At 38.9% G+C, this 16109-nt stretch overlaps 1 protein-coding gene across 8 annotated transcripts in view; it reads right to left on the bottom strand.

The window, feature by feature from the left end:
- The window catches only part of NAV2 (neuron navigator 2), a 188150-nt gene that overhangs the window by 13000 nt on the left and 159041 nt on the right, over positions 1–16109 (bottom strand). For 7 of the 8 annotated variants that reach the window (XM_042837241.1, XM_042837243.1, XM_042837244.1 and 4 more), the window contains 12 exons: positions 15487–15539; positions 13860–13883; positions 13667–13741; positions 9766–9849; positions 9076–9187; positions 8295–8440; positions 6342–6350; positions 5797–5969; positions 3049–3202; positions 2364–2523; positions 1792–1892; positions 15–110 (listed from right to left, as the gene is read on the bottom strand). In XM_042837241.1, coding sequence (XP_042693175.1) covers positions 15–110; positions 1792–1892; positions 2364–2523; positions 3049–3202; positions 5797–5969; positions 6342–6350; positions 8295–8440; positions 9076–9187; positions 9766–9849; positions 13667–13741; positions 13860–13883; positions 15487–15539 — 1187 coding nt within the window. The remainder of the gene's footprint in view (positions 1–14; positions 111–1791; positions 1893–2363; positions 2524–3048; positions 3203–5796; positions 5970–6341; positions 6351–8294; positions 8441–9075; positions 9188–9765; positions 9850–13666; positions 13742–13859; positions 13884–15486; positions 15540–16109) is intronic. The other variant, XM_042837242.1, reaches the window with a different exon arrangement.

Here is a 16109-nt window from a genome sequence, read left to right as displayed (position 1 = left end):
TGTTACTTACTGACCTTAAACAACCGTCTAACAACGCCATCCAGAACATCCCATTTGGTCTTCCCACTCACTCCAATGCAGCCTATGAGGAAGGAGCGAGGCCTTGAATCCTAAATGCAAACAAACATGGATTTATTTAGTTAACAAATAAATCTTTATGGTGTCAGTCAAGTCTGTTTAAGTTTAAAATCTTGGTGTAGTTCTGTTGCTTCCTTTGCTTCCTTACCTCACAGTAAAATCTGAATACCATACAAAATTCTCCTTTCCCCTATAAGTTTCTCAGTGTTGGAGACTCAAATCTAGGGAATGCTTCAGTGGTACCCAGTGATAAGTTAAAGGCGTTTATTAATAAATCCACAAACAACTCCAAAACCCCTGAGAAGATTACAGCTTATCAAAAAGTATGTGGGAAAATTCTAGGCAGACATTCACAACACGCGTTTGTCCATGATTTCACAATCCAAAATGTAGCACTTCCAAGATTTATCTGATTTACTTCTAGAAATGCTGCCACGTGCATAGAAACATAGTGACATTCTAGGTATATCTGTAATGTGTGCTTTACATTCAGTATATTATAGCATTTCGCTTCTGATTTCTACAGCAGATAAAGAAAATAGAATGTACTTCATTTTTTTATTCCTTCATAGCTGCACTCACTGTGAAACATTCACTGAAGAAAAACTATTTCTGTCATAAGGCTCCAAGTTCAGCTAAAATGTCAAGAATCATTTCCACTACTAACAGTGCACTCAGTGGAGTCCAAGAGAATTAGCAACACTGTTTTACTGTTAATGTGCTTGCCCAGGGCTGTAATTTATTGATGGAAAATTGGTATTTAATAGAAAGATCAGCTGAGCTGACTTTGTTTCTGCTCATTCAAATGTTTGTCCTCTCTTACAAATGATATCAAATTATTTCATAATTTATGAAACATGCACAAGTGCATACACCTTATGCACTTTGACAAGTGCTCAGTGCGAGGCGGTAATGTCACTGCAGTACATTTGTGCATGAATACTCACATGAAGTGGGCTGCAATTTGACAAAATTTGTAAAGATATTACAAATATATTGTAACATAAGATTTTTTACATTACTTGAGAATGAAGAACATCTAAAAGACAGCAGATTCAAAATGTGATAGATGTATCAAAGAGGACAACTTGAACCAGATATTGGATCTAACAAGTTCTTGTGGCCTATCATTGCTTCTAGCATTTCACTGCAACTTCCCCTAGATCATCTCCATTATTAGCTCATTTTTTATTTAATCTTAAATAATACAAAGGCCCAAGAGCTTTGTGCAGCTTTCAACATATCAGTCTTAAATATACACCATCCCAATGTGCAGATTAGCCTGCTAACTCCCTGAAGCTGAAAAACTGACCTGTTTTTCAAAGATCCTGAAAAGCTTAACTTGTAACATTATCAGCTCCACCACTGACACAAAGCCTAGCAAGCCTGGATTACTAACACTGGTTCACAGCCAGTGCCGATGGTACCAATGAGAAACTGTAAAATAGAAAGCCATTGCAGATGAGACACGAGACAACCTGAACTAGTATTTTTGGCTTTCAGCATTTCTACAGAAGTGAGAGCTCAAGTGCTTTGTCTATCACTACTAATACTCAAGTAAACTATTTTGTTAAAAAAATACATATTTATTTTAAGTTTTTCACATTTTAAAAGTATTTTTCAATAGAAGCCTCCAAACAAGATAAGAACATAGCACAGAATTCAAAGACAAAGTCACTTGTATGTCAAAGCTCGGGACAAAATACAACTTACCTCCTTCCATTTCATTTCATCCTGAAAGCTGACAACTATTTTGACATGTCTGCCTCCTTCCTTGCGGGCAGAGCCATCACCAGTGTCATCTAACAGCATGTCTGTGAAGAGAAAACATGAAAAGCTTCATAGCTGTATCTTAACAATGAAAGCTATTCTGCTTTATGTTACTACCGCAGTCGAACACAACATATCTGACCTTCTCGTGCCTGGATGTAAAAGATGAGAACCAGGTTCACTGACTTCCTTTCTAAATATCAAGATCACTCTTAAAAAAAGATGGTCATTGAAAAGTATTAGTCAATTACTCTGTATTTTCCTTCCTACAAAATATCCCCCATTCAATGGTTCTGAACACAACTCTCAGCAGCTGAGGTCATAATTGGACAACTCCAGTATAGGGCGTAGCAAATCTACGATGACATTTTAAAAGAAGGCTTTTTGCCAGCTCCTGACATATTTCCACACCATAGCTGTTTCTAATCTTCATGCTTTCATTTTTCCACAGCTAACCAAACCAAACTTTCAAGAGCAGGATAAAACCTGCCCGCCATCTTTCTCATTAAACTCACCGAGACTAGACGACTCCGTGAGGTTCAAACTGTGTTGAGAGAGACCCACTGAATGCCTTGGAGAGGAAGAAATGGAAGCCTGAGACTGAGCCCTGCTGCAGCTGCCGTGGTTTTCAGATTTCAGTCGATCATTTTCTGCTTTTAACTTCTCGATTTCACTCTTGAAAAGACAAATCAGTAGTTAGAAGGCATGGTGAAAACACTCTCAAAAAAGAGCTGGATAAGCAACTTCAGAAGATATAGTAGTTTAGTAGGAATGTCATTTTCACATTATTTTAATTTACTGTAACACATTAATGATTTTAATTAGTATAACATCCCTTCCATAAAACTTTTCTAAGTGTTTTACCAAACACAAATATGTGGGAATTCAATAAGCACTGAGGTGCAGCTACTTTAAGGCAGATGGCTTGGGAATTTTTTAAAGAGGCCAATGGAATGGTTTCCCCATAGCCTTCCAGGGTTAGAACAGGTAAGCGCCGCAGCGTTCAGGGAGGGAGAAATCATGAGCTCAAGCTTTTTTATGAAGGTCTAAAGTTTACCACCATTACAAAACTAAACACTATTTTTAATGTGCATTCAAGAACTTCACATTTACCTTCCTTCAGATACTTATTGCGTGGTGGGACGGGCAGCTTTTAACACATCAACATACACTGTGATATTTGAGGTGGTCATTTCCTACCTGCATTCTGTTCATTGCCTCCCGAAGCTGGTCGAGCTGATGAGCAGAGCTAAGGGCTTCTAGACGAATGTCAGTCAACTTCATCTCCTTGTCTCTTAGTTCATTGCGTAACTGCATGACTGTTTCAGCTTCACTGTCTGTGCATTCAGAAATACTGGGAAAGAATGAAAAGCAGACATGAACTGTAACACGTGTAACTTTTTAGGTGATGCCTCACCAGCACTTAGTAATAAAAGAGGAAAAAAACCACCACTTTTTATTCTACAGGGAGCATTTGGGCTCATTTCATTAGTGATACCATAAATCAGATGGTAAATAGGTCATGGAAACATAAGAGACCAACAAAATTTCATTCTTGGTAGTTGCCAGGAAAGAACTATCTTAAAGGCAAAATCTAAGTAAATGAAGGAGGTGCAGGTGCAAGTAGTAGCAGCAGTTGGATGAAGATTGATGATTTTACAGAAAGATTTAAAGCCCACCAGGTGTAAGCTTTAAATGTTTCCTGAAATATTCTGGAGGGCTTTGGAACTCTACACCTATTCAAGCATGATAAATTCCCATTTGCTTTAAAGCACTCATGCTCAAAACATTTTTGGTGGCATTTTAATTCCCTCTTCCCACCAAAAAAAAAAAATCAGAACAAATCCAGATGAGTAACATTGCAGCACATTCATAAGTGAATCTATACAACGATGAACTACACAGCTGCATGCTTTGAGGGATGTTTTTCTTACAATGTGTCTCCTTAAATCAGGTTAATGAGGGACGTTTTCTCCACCAGAAAGCTGGTATGCTGAAATACACAGGTTTTCCTTTTGCTCTCCTTGTCTTGTGTTTAGGCTTTTTGCTTTCTTTTCAAGATGAGAAGTACGCATAGTGCATTTTGATTGAGGATGGAAGGGACCATCATTTAACAATCTTCTGGCCTCAGAGTTCTAAAGCCCAATTTGCCATAGTCACGAGAAACTCAACGAATTAGATTCAAGAGAATGGAGAAGCTTTAAAAAAAATTCATGGGGAATTATCTTCTGATATTGGCATTTCATCACTATCATTCGACTGGAAACTACTGATATTTTCTTTCATCTCTTCATGTGAAAGCAGCAGGCAAAACTTCAAGTCTGCATACTTAAGTACACTGGAACAGAAATCAGGCTGAAGTTTTCTATGGCATCTACAAGGCTGCAAGGCTATTTGAAATGTTTTACAATACGGCCTCTTATAACTTTCTGTATTTGTTTCTCCTGCCCAAGTGGAGAAGTTACTGATAGAAGACACACAAAATCTATTTTATAAAGTTCTCTAAGATCACTGTAAATGCAAGTTTAGACTCACAAACAGCTCAGGGTGGCCATTTTAAACTTTATTTCACAGGTAGCCCAAATGAACCATCACGAATGCCTGTGACCTTCCTGACTGTAAAGTTGGCTAAGCTACAGAACAGAAGTCCAGACTTCAAAATCAACACTTCATTCACATACAGACACAGACAGGAGAGCATGGTTTGGTGATACTGATGAGCCTTTATTGATTGATTGATGTAAATATCTTGCTACCACCAAAAGGAGCAGATCTCTGTCTCACTCCTCTTCTTGCCAGCTGCGCTGTGCTGCTGTCATGCCCCTGTGCTTACACCAGCTCTGATGCTCAACTGAGTCTGATCACTCCACTGAGCTGATCCAACTCAGCAACCTGGGGAAAAACTGTTCACATTTCCATTAAACTACTTTTCACATAATTTAGCTTGTTCCATTAGCTTAGTGGAATTGTTTGATGAGCGGAAGAACCAGTGTAAGGGAAGGAGCAGATGGGGGAGGATGTGGGGGTTTCTGCCCAACAGAAACAAGCTGTTAAGTGTTCAGCCATATCAGTAAACCATGCCATTTGATCTTCAGTAAGGTCTTGCCTTTATTTGAATTTGTCAGTTTAACTGGGGACTCCATCACTGCAGATTATTATAAAATGTGCTGTCTTTAGCCAAGAGAGAAAACAAAATCCCAGACTTGGCCTGGTTGTATCATTAGCAGCCAGAGATCCAATTAGTTCTGCACTCCAAGGTCACTACTCATACTATTCATACTCAGTATGTTTTGCAGAGGAAGCTCCCCAGTGAAATATCTATCCCACAGTAAAGATGCAATGATTTTTAGCTTCCTGGATGCTGGAAGTTGGAAGTCAGCTCACATGTCTTTAATTCCCCAAATATATAAATTAAACTCTTCCATCTTTCCCTGTGTTCGCCTTAGGGTACAGGACATTCAAAATAAATACCAGTTAAAATGTTTGCTCTTTGCTCATTGTTTTGCCATTATGACATGGTTAAGGACTTTATCAAATCCACTTAGCCAAACACAGCCCCTTCTCTGGGAGATAAAGCAAGTATTGCTCAGGAGTAGGGCCAACTAATAGGAGCAGACCAGCACACATGTACAAGGCTACCCTGCTTGACCCGCTATAGCTTCCACTGCAGTCTGGTTTTAGCAGTGCACATAATCAAAAAGCTGTCAAACTCTCGTAGCCCTTTCACAGATTTGTAGATTCCCATTCAGAGGAATCAACAGGATGGGATGTTTTAAGATACACTTTGCCATTGTTTGTTTCTAGAAAGCAGCCTAGAGATGTCCCACAGAACTAGCATATAAACACTGGACCTATCAAAAGCATGATTTTGCTCTTTTCCTCTAACTGCGTACTAAGATGCTTTCCAACCATTTTTCCATTTAAAAAATAAAAATAGAAATCACTTACAGAGAATTGGAATGAGAAGCTCTCAGCAATGGTGTAGAAACAGTAGAATTATGGTGTGGCAGCTTTGGCGATGAAGGCAATGAAGAATCTGTCATCTCCTCAATATCTGAATGAGAAGATGCTGATTTGGGAGATTTCTTTTTACCAAAAGCTTGCTTGAAGGAGCTGCGTAACTGAAATACAAGACCACAGCAGTAGACACACCATGAAGAATGCATCCATACAAAAAGCCACAGACTGAAACTCCAACATGCAAATATTCCAAACAATAAAGCCATACTCACAGATTTTAACAGCGCTAAAAGGGAATCAAAAAGCTTTTTTCCTTAACTACTTTATGAGATTAATAAGGTCAATAGGGCTGGACATCAGCGCTTCCTATTTTTAATTTTTTACAGCAAATGTTCAGTGAAATGAGCAATGGTGTAACAACTTGCAGCTATAATATAATGTGGCTCAGACAAGGTTAATGATGCTGAAATGGTTAGTCATGTAAATGGATGGGTTAGCTTTGTATCTCATAGTTTAAAGTAGGTCTTCCTTACCTCATTGACCTGCCGGAAGAAGCACAAGCAAGAGGAAGTGGGGGGAAGGAAAAAAGACAAGTTTTAACAGAGAAAGCCTGTAATAAGGAAAGCTTTGGATTTCTAAGACAAACATGACCAATAATCAATACAGTATAAGAGCTACTTTAAAACTGGAACCTTGTATTTTCTAAAAACAGGTTTTTCAAACAACATACAGTCATTTTTGCATCACTTGAAGAAGATATTTGATCCAGGCCTCTTTAGCTACTTCAGCTGTATTTTCTCCTTGGCTCAGATGAAACGTTCGACGTAACAGCTACTTTCATATTTTGCGTTTCCTTTCAGGAACAGGTATTCCACCAAGTGAAAATACTGAAAATACCAAATCTTTTCTACACACCTGCAAATAATTTTTTTTTTTGAATGTGCCTACCATTTACCAAACAATATAAAGAATTAATCTAAGGCTATCTCAAAATCATACGTTGTGAACAGTGTTGTAAGTTATTTTTGCATTAGACAAAGACTAGTGAGAAATGTTGAAAATCTCGTTTCAGCCCTGAGTGGACAGCCATGTTGCTTCCATATGTAACAAAAGGTTCTTGGTAGAGAACAACATCAATGTTTGTGAAATTAACTAAGTGCAAGGCAGACCGCTATTCTCTGGATTAATGTTCAATCTTCATTTTGCACCAATGTATTCACATTTAACACAATAAAAGCACTGTCCTGTCATCTTCATAATGTTTCCTTAAACTTCTTTAAATAGTTCTGGGTCAAATGAGAAGTGTAGGCTGATATAGAGACCTACTACATTACAGTGACAAAGAACAGAAGCTAAAGTAAAAATTTCAGAAGTTTTTACCTTATCTAAGGCTTAATGGTTACAGCAGGCTTGTCACAAAAAACTAAAAGAGTTGCCAACAACTTGAAGACACAGCAATTTGCTCCTTCTATAATTAATGCATAACCCTGCACAAGCAGATGACATTGCTTCCCTTTAACCAGTGCTTTTCGAGGAGGGCAGCAATACTACAGTTACGGAGGAGCTAGCAAGATATTCAAATGAAACAATTGTGAGAAATAAAAATAAGAGCCTGCTCAAGAAGTACTTTCTTTAAGTACAAGAGGTTTCATAAACATTTCCAAGGAGACACTGTACAAATATATATCAAGATTCTCCCAACTCAAGCCGCATTTTGTAGCTCTAAAGAAAAGATCCCCAAAGATCCAGGGAGATCTAAATTCGGTGGGAGGAAAGGGGTGGAATGATTCACTGGCTAGTATGGGATCTAGGGACTTTAGTCCAAACTACATTCAGACTAGGTCACTAAGGCAGTTTATGATCTAATTCAAAATGGAGCTTAATATATTGTACCTTTCCTCCAGTACATGGTACCTTGTACACAGTACAAGATGAGCAAAGAAGGAAAAATGGGAAATGAAAGGTAAGTAATGCAAAATCCTGAATAATGTATGTTTATCACAGTAATTTCTTAAATTTTGGTATTTTTTTTGTGTAGAACTGCACACTAACATTCCAGATAGAGCTCTCAAAGTGTCTAACATGTTTACTTAACAGAAGAAAGGCCTACAAGGCAAAAAGAAAAAAAATAACAAATCTCTCATTGTGGACTTGTTCTATTTTAATGACAAACGTGAAGCTTTCCCTGAGGGGTTGGGCACTGTACAACTTCTAGCCAGACTGATTTTTGACAGCTCTTTCTACTTTAGGACCGGCCTTTTGGCTGTTAACATAAAATTCAACCCTACACAAAGTCAACACAAGAATATACATCACTTACAACTCAATTAAGTCTTCTAAAGGGTATTTACGCAGGATTTAAACAGCACCTAGTTCTTGTGCTGACCTGCTGCATGTGGGGAGGGAGGAGCTGAGCAGCTAGACTTCACCATGCATGTTCCGACAGTTCTATATAAACCACACACGATCCATTAGCATACACTCACCCAGTTCTTCCTCTTCTTTTTCTTTGAATCACTCTCTATGTTGCTTCCCACGCTGGAGTGGCTGGTAGCACTGTTAATGCTGGAGACACTATCTGAAGAGTGCTGCCTTCGGATCCGCAGGTCTGTCGGTTGAGCAGCTCCAGTTCCTGCACATCAATGGAGGAGGTGTTCAATATGACATTCTGTATTAATCATTTAATCTCAAATGAAGAGTTTGAGAGGAAAAAAGCACTTCATCAATCACCAACCCTAACTGAGGTTCTGTTTATTTCAATGCAGTGCTCCTCATGCTTATTTCTCATGAAGAGATCAAAATCTCAGACCCAAACCACTCAAATACCTCCTTCAGCATTTCATCCCACTGTAAATGATTGGGATAAGTAACAGAAGACAGATACAACAAGACTGCATTCAAACTTCATATTGGAGAAAATTACAGGAAACACCAAAGAAAATAAAAGTGTTTGACTGTTCTGAAATGGGGTTCTTTGGTGTTTCATGTGAGCATTTAGATGGGTGAGTCACTGAACACTTACAGTAAATTCAGTGAGCTCACACTCAAATTCTAACACACTCACTTATTTCTGTAGAATTTACCACACTATTTGCACAGATATCCATTCCAAATCCCCACACTATATAAAATCAAGGAACTGGAGTGCACAGTCATGAGACACACACAAGATCTCTGACAGGTAGAGCTGCATGCATCAGATATTACCAAAAGTACTCAAATCCCACAAGTACTGCACAGTCATGATACGCAGTGCTTGCTTCTCACCTTTGCAGTTGAGCTCAGGTGTGTTGATGACTCCATTAATTGCAGCCTGGGCAGCAGCATTTTGCTTCTTCAGTAGTTCAATAGTCTTCCTTAGCTCATTCAGTTCAGAGTCCTTAGAAAAGGAAACAGTGGTGATATGTCAGAAAATGCAGATGGTACCTAGCTGCACCAGTTTTCAGTCCAAGCACTGGGATTTGACAGAATTTTTGTAATATGTATGTCCAATGAAAGAAAAATGAAGTTTGGTATACACCTGGGGAAGCACATCCTCAAGAGGACACAACACAGCCTTATTATTTTCATACAATAGATATACATGCTCTGTAGTAGAGGAACAATGTATATCCACATCCATTGTCCAAGAAAACACTCTACACTTCTTTTGGACACAAGTGTGAATGCACAGGGAAGAAATGTATTTAATCTGCAAAGCCTTTGACACTATCTCCCATTGTATTCTCCTGGAGAAGCTGGCAGCCTCTGGCTTGGACAGGTACACTCTTTGCTGGGTAAAAAACTGGCTGGAGGGCCAGGCCCAGAGAGTAGAGTGAACAGAATTTAGATGTTGTACAGAGGGACATGGTTTAGTAGGAAATACTGGTGATAGGTGGACAGTTGGATTGGATGATCTTGGAGGTCCTTTCCAACCTTGGTGATTCTATGATTCTGTGATTGTACTTCTACACTTGCCTTTTGTTCAGCTGTCATGGTGAGGCTCTGCAGTCTGATCGTCATGTTTCCCAGACTCTGCTCAAATGCTGCCACAAGGTGGGCCTGAAAATTAAATGACACAGAAGCACTTGGTTCTCTCCCAAACAATATTTGTGCAGGTATTTGAACACATTGCCTACTGCATTTCACTGTTTGTCGAAACGACGATACAGAGAAAATAGCAGTGAATCAAAGGGCTGAGTATGTATTGTGGAAACATCTACCAGGATACACCAGGAGGCTTTCAGAGACATTTTAGGGAATGAGCCTTGTCACCGGGATATATTCCTGACACCAAACAGACATGGAAAGCCCTTCTTGGTTATTGAGCAGCGTCTCAAACCAACTGCAAGCAATGACATGAAGGACCTCCTACCACAAAAAGCAGGGAGTAGAAAAGATGCAGAACAACCCATGGTTCTAAACATCTCTTGCTGTTAATTTTTCAACTCAGACTCTTCACGTGGGCTGTTACATTAGCTATGTACAAGGCTCTTATATAGCCCTGTATAAGGCTACTTAGGGATGCATGTACCCTCAGAATTAATGCAACTCTTGCCACAGAACATATTACAAGAAGTTTAAATCTTTTTCCTGGAGAGCACAAAAACCAAACCAAAACAAACAAACAAACAAAAAAAAACACTTAACCCAGAAAACCCACTAACACATAACTTTTAGGAGAATAACCTAAAAAGTTTTCAAAACACAGCAATAAATAGAATATAAACCGAGTCCTACAATATGAACCAAGTTCTACAAAGGCAGATCAGGCATTTCCTCCTATCAGAGGAGGATTAGTATTTTCTGTGCCAATATTTTCCCCATGCATTCAGAATTTTCACAATAGAAAACCAGAACTGGAATTTGAAATGGAAAATTAAAGGTTAGAGAATACTTTGCTTCAGAGAATTTTCAGGATTCTCTTAAATGCTACTAATTTTTAATTGAAAAGTGAACATTTGTGTCATCTGTACTAAACCAAATAGAAGAACTCCAAAAATCTGCAGGAAGATGCTGTAAGAAGCTCCAGAGACCAAGGATATAGCTGGTTGTTATTTAACTCTTCTGAAGCATCAAAGCATTGACACTAATGTATGTTCAAGAATCATGTTACAGAAGTGAAATACAGTGAAAGAATGTAAATCATGAGATGCTTTAAGTAAAGGTGTTAAAAGTGAAATTAAGTGTGCTTTTGGGGTGAAACAGGTAAAGCTGGAAAATGCACCACCTTCATTTTCTCCTAACAATTTATGAAGTATCTGCAGACAAACAAGGCAACTGAGTGCTGCTGAAGGACAGAAAATTGCCTATTTTTGCTGCCAGATGTTGGTAGCAATATATAAAACTCCCATTGTCTTGAATTGTAATTAGCTCTAAAAGTTTCCTAAAATGTTTTCAGTTTTAATATCTGCAAAAGCAAAAAAAAAAAAAAGCAAAGGAAAAGTATTTTTCAAAAACAGCTCTAAATCACGTCATAAAAATGCTATCACACACTGATATGCTAACTGAAGTTCCCAAGAAAACCAGACTAGACATAGCTAGGCCACCGCTGATAAGCAAACAGATCAGATATCTGAAAACACTGCTTACACTAGGAGATAGCAGGCTTCACACAAAACAGCAGTGGACTACTTCAAGTCAAGGACACTGATATTTCCATGTTAAGGCTTTTCTATATTAGTTATCAAGCTCTATCCCTAGATATTCACCATATTGAAATCATGAAATGCATGAAAATTAGTACTTTTAGGTTTCTAAGTTGTATGTTTACTAGAAAACACAGGAAGTTGGTTAAAACTGTAGTACTCTTCTATATAACCTATCTAACAGGTCACGCTTACTAGTCAGTGCCCAGTCCAAGTCAATCCACTTTTCCTTGTAAAGGAGAGCCAGTAATTAATCTGCACAATTAACTCTATCAGTGTCATTCTTAAAACAAAGAGATCTGTCTTAAGGTGGAAAGATGCTGGAAGTTATGGAGGCAGAGAGGCTCACCGTGCTGTGCTGCAGAACAGAGACAGCACTACTGAGCTCTTGCAGCTAGTCTGCAAGCTGCTCCATCAGCTGATGCTCTGCAACTCACTCAGTGGTCTCTCCAACACCTGGGAGCACCTGACTTGCCACAAAGGTTCAAGCTGCTGAATACTATCCAGAACTTCATGGTGCTTGGCCAGTTCCCATGGCAGCGGGGTTGGAGCTCAATGATCTCCAAGGTCCCTTTCAATCTAAGTCACTCTATGATTCTATTATGTGATTCTATGAATTACCCTCTGTTCTTTTCACATGAAGCACTGAGAACCCAGTGTTAACTGCATTAGGAATTGAAAATGACTGAGAAGTAAAATAAAGGAGGAGGAGATTGAGAAGATGGAAAGCTTGATAAATGGGAACTATGTTTCCAGTGCCATGGTAAGGCATTATTATTACTGTACACATAGATATGCACATGTTGAAATAACTGAACATAGGCATAGCTCAATGTATGTCTCATTAGCCACAATATTCTAGAAGTACCACAACAAATATTTCATTTTTCAATTCAAAATCTACCTAAAACAAAAAAAACTGTCTCAAATCTTTCCAAGCAGAAATGGACATTGGCTCAAACAGATATATATGGCACAGCCCTGCACAGAGCCATACCAGACTTGGTCATCATCAGCACATGGCTGACTTATCCGAAATAATAGCTCTCACATTCACACTGCAAACAAACACGAACAGTACAATAACACAGGGATGTGCACCTCTCATTCCCATCAGCCTCTATGAAAATAAGCAGATCTGAGGCTGTGAGAAAATAGCAAGACGTAAGCGGAACCATTGCTACATGTGTTTGAAAATGTAAGCACTTGTTTAAAAAGCAGACTGCAAAGTTTCTGTTGGGAGAGCAGAGAACGGTGGGGGCTGTGTGAAATGCTGATACTCGTCCAAACACTGCAAGAGTTTAAAAAAAAAAGAGAAAGGAAGCAAACAGGGTTACATGGATTAACAAACAACACATGTAACGGAATCTTGCCAAGTTTAGTATTCAAAGAGCTGATGGACACCAATGTCCTCCTCAGTAGCATGTGCGCTTACGTTTATCTATTCCCACAACTGAGGATGTCAGTATGATCCAAGCTGATGACTGCTCATCTGCAGCTTGTTTACCCTAGAACTGCTTATTTTTGCAGCAAGCTTCTGTTTTTTACATTACTTCTATCCGTGACTGCAGAAGAGAACACACAAATAAACTTGCTCAGGGTCATGCATAGCATTGCCTCAACACTTCCTGGCTTCAACTCTTTTTTCTCCAAGTGTAAACACCAAATTCCAGACGTACTGCCTGCACCGACAAAAATCAGGCATGTTCAGTCTTCAGGCAACTGTAAATTAATTTTCACAGCCCCTTATGCCACTATTACCTATCACTCTATTTATGGAATAGGAAAACATAATGCTTTGCAATCCGAGTTTCTATCCATTTTTATTCCTGCCAGTTTCAGCCATTTGTATCTCATCCCACTCAAATATCAAAACAAGGCACTACTTACAAAATAACAAACAAAAGAGCCAGTCTTCAACGACTCTCTCAATATCTGAAGAAGCGGTTTTTATCAGACTTTTAAAGCAAAGCAAACACTGTAATTCAGTATATAAAGGAAGGCATAAGGTAACTCAGTAGGACTGAGCGTGTTATTTTTCATAAGGACCCACATACGCATGCAGTTATTTTTTAAAATACATAGGTAATACAAACTGAATATTATTCACATTTCTTTTGTTCTGTTGTTATTGTTGTTGTTTTTTTTTTTATTATTTACAAAAACTGTAGTGGTAATTGGTGCATTAAATGCGTTCCCTGTTGAGAGTTTATCCTTTGAGTTGTACTCACATTTGCAGTCAGCTGAGTTGTCAGAGCTGATACCTTCTCTTGGGATGCATCCAACTCTCTTCGTAGCTTGCGAATCTGTGTTATTTTAAGAGATCTCTTTACTGCACTGTGATATGGAGCAGTAGAACAGTAAGACAGAAAACGAGGTGTCTTGACAGATTATTTATGCCTGTCAAACACAAACTGCTCTTACCTCTGATTGGCACTTCTCTTCAGGCTACAAAACAAAACCGGAGGAAAATATGTAAGAACATTACAATGGAAACAGTACAAAAATCTTAACTACTATCATCATTATTATTAATATGATTTTCAAAAACTCAAGTGGTAATTTCTTATTTAGGATTTTCACATCCATACTCCATCTTAGATTACTTGCTTGGGATAAAGAAAGCAGGCTGCTTGTATAGCACCTCCTCCTACACAAAGGAATTTGCCTCTACTTCCCGACTTGTAAGCCAGCACACCGTTGAGTCTGAGCCATGAAAGGCTGAAGTCCTGGCTCAGTGCAAAAGGAATTCCATGAGGTTCAGAAGAGACAGGACTGTCACAGGCCATGGGAGATCCTTAGCAATTCCCTAACTCACACGCTCAGCTCTCTATGGGATGGTGGTCATGCTTTTGCATCCACAGCGATCTGAAGAAAATTACTACCACTTGGTGCTGTCTAGGCACTGTGGTGATGAAAAACTGAGGACACACAACTAGTTATCTGAGTATGTAAAGTGGATGTATTGACCATCCATTGTGGTCTGCATGACAAAATTTTGGCTACTGTGGCTTGTTTCTAACCAAAGCAATCAGCAAGGAGGAGGACACAGTAAAAAGTCACACACTCTATAAGCATGTCCAGTACCAGCCACTGTGAAAATTATATTCGTCAAACCACACTATTAAGAACCATTCAGGCTAGGACAGAAAGCACACGAATCAGAATCATAAGCAGTAGCTGCTGACTACTTTCCTTGTGGCTCTTGTGGCTACAAGGAAAGGTCTGTTTTCCATCCTTCCAATCCATTATCTGTTTTGGCTCCACACAGGCCTTGCTTGAGGCAAGGTTCATAATGGAAGGCAATATTTTGAAATGATTATCAAGGCCTTAAGGCCACGTCACACATGTTCTTTGCTTATCAGTGAAACAGATACAAGAAATAACACTATGCTGGCTGGATGACTCCACAAACAGTTATGTATGGTCTTCCAAGAGCAAGCCCTTCCCTGTTTTCACCAGGTGTCACTTTGGCTTGTTTCAGCTGTGGAAATGTGCTTACTGTAGAGTTGCATCATACTCACATAATGATTTGAAAGGAAAGATTCTGTTCAATGCACATATATTTATGAAGTAATCATCTATCACTCATTTCTTTAAAAGAATCCAATTTTTAGAAACCTCCTAAATTGTGATCATAGTCTGCCAGGAATGCACGATCCAGCTTTAATCTATCTCGCTTGGATACCAAGGACACCGAACCACTTATTCAAACTTCTTCAGCAGTAAAATACAAAGCTAGAATGACTTGAAGCACCCAAGTTTGAATTAAGTTCAAGGCTCCTTAATTCTGCTGAGGTCTTTAGCAGCAAAATCTATTCAGCAGAGTTGTAAAGCACTGACTCAAACAATGAACTGCTGCTTTTACAGTATTATCATCTCTGTTTAATGAGGATGCTGCTAAATATCTAGAGGTATCTTTATGAAGACAAACATTTCTCTCATAGCTAGCATTCCTCTTCCTTGAATGACAATAGTAACAGGAACAAAAAGACTAGTTATTCTCCCACTGTGATTAATATAGCAAAACAATTAATTCCATTATACTCACTGTCGAATAAATAGATGATGTACTGGACACCAAAGAGAGAGAAGAACCATGCACTGGAGGAAAGAAAATAAACAAACTGAATACAGTGACCACACGGTGGTCGCCACAGATCATCTATTACCAACTATTTGCATACTGAAAAAATACCTCCATCATTACCCATCATAAACTTAATTACGTTACTGCACAACGTTCGGCTGGAAGAAGAGATGGCCAGGTATCCAATTTGGTAAAGCTGTTTTAACAGTTGAATACTACAAGTTTTCTTGGAGAAAGAGGTGCCATTGCCAAGATTAAAAAGAAAAGTTTCAATGGAGGTTTATTTAGAAAGAAGCATTTCTCTCGACAGCCTCATCTTAAGACTCAGGAGAAAGAGATAACTGTAAAGCAGGAGAGATTACAGAAGTAAGCCTAACTGCTTCATCTTTGGCATTACTGAGACTGGGGGGAAGCTCTTTTCTTTAAGCAGTCCGAACACAGAGCAGGATAAAGATGGCCTGAGAGGAACATGATGCCCAGCTCCAGGATGCAAGCATACGCTCCAGAAGGTTTGGAGCACTTCCATCAGAAATCACTACAGTGCGATGTCAGCACTGTCTTCTGAAACAGCTCTGTCTGTTTGT

The sequence above is a fragment of the Centrocercus urophasianus genome, unplaced genomic scaffold (genome assembly GCF_019232065.1).
Source record: "Centrocercus urophasianus isolate 14NV4802_14NV808 unplaced genomic scaffold, USGS_Curo_1.0 seq_7, whole genome shotgun sequence".
NCBI classification, from domain to species: Eukaryota; Metazoa; Chordata; class Aves; order Galliformes; family Phasianidae; genus Centrocercus; species Centrocercus urophasianus.
This window is presented reverse-complemented; position numbering and strand designations above follow the sequence as displayed.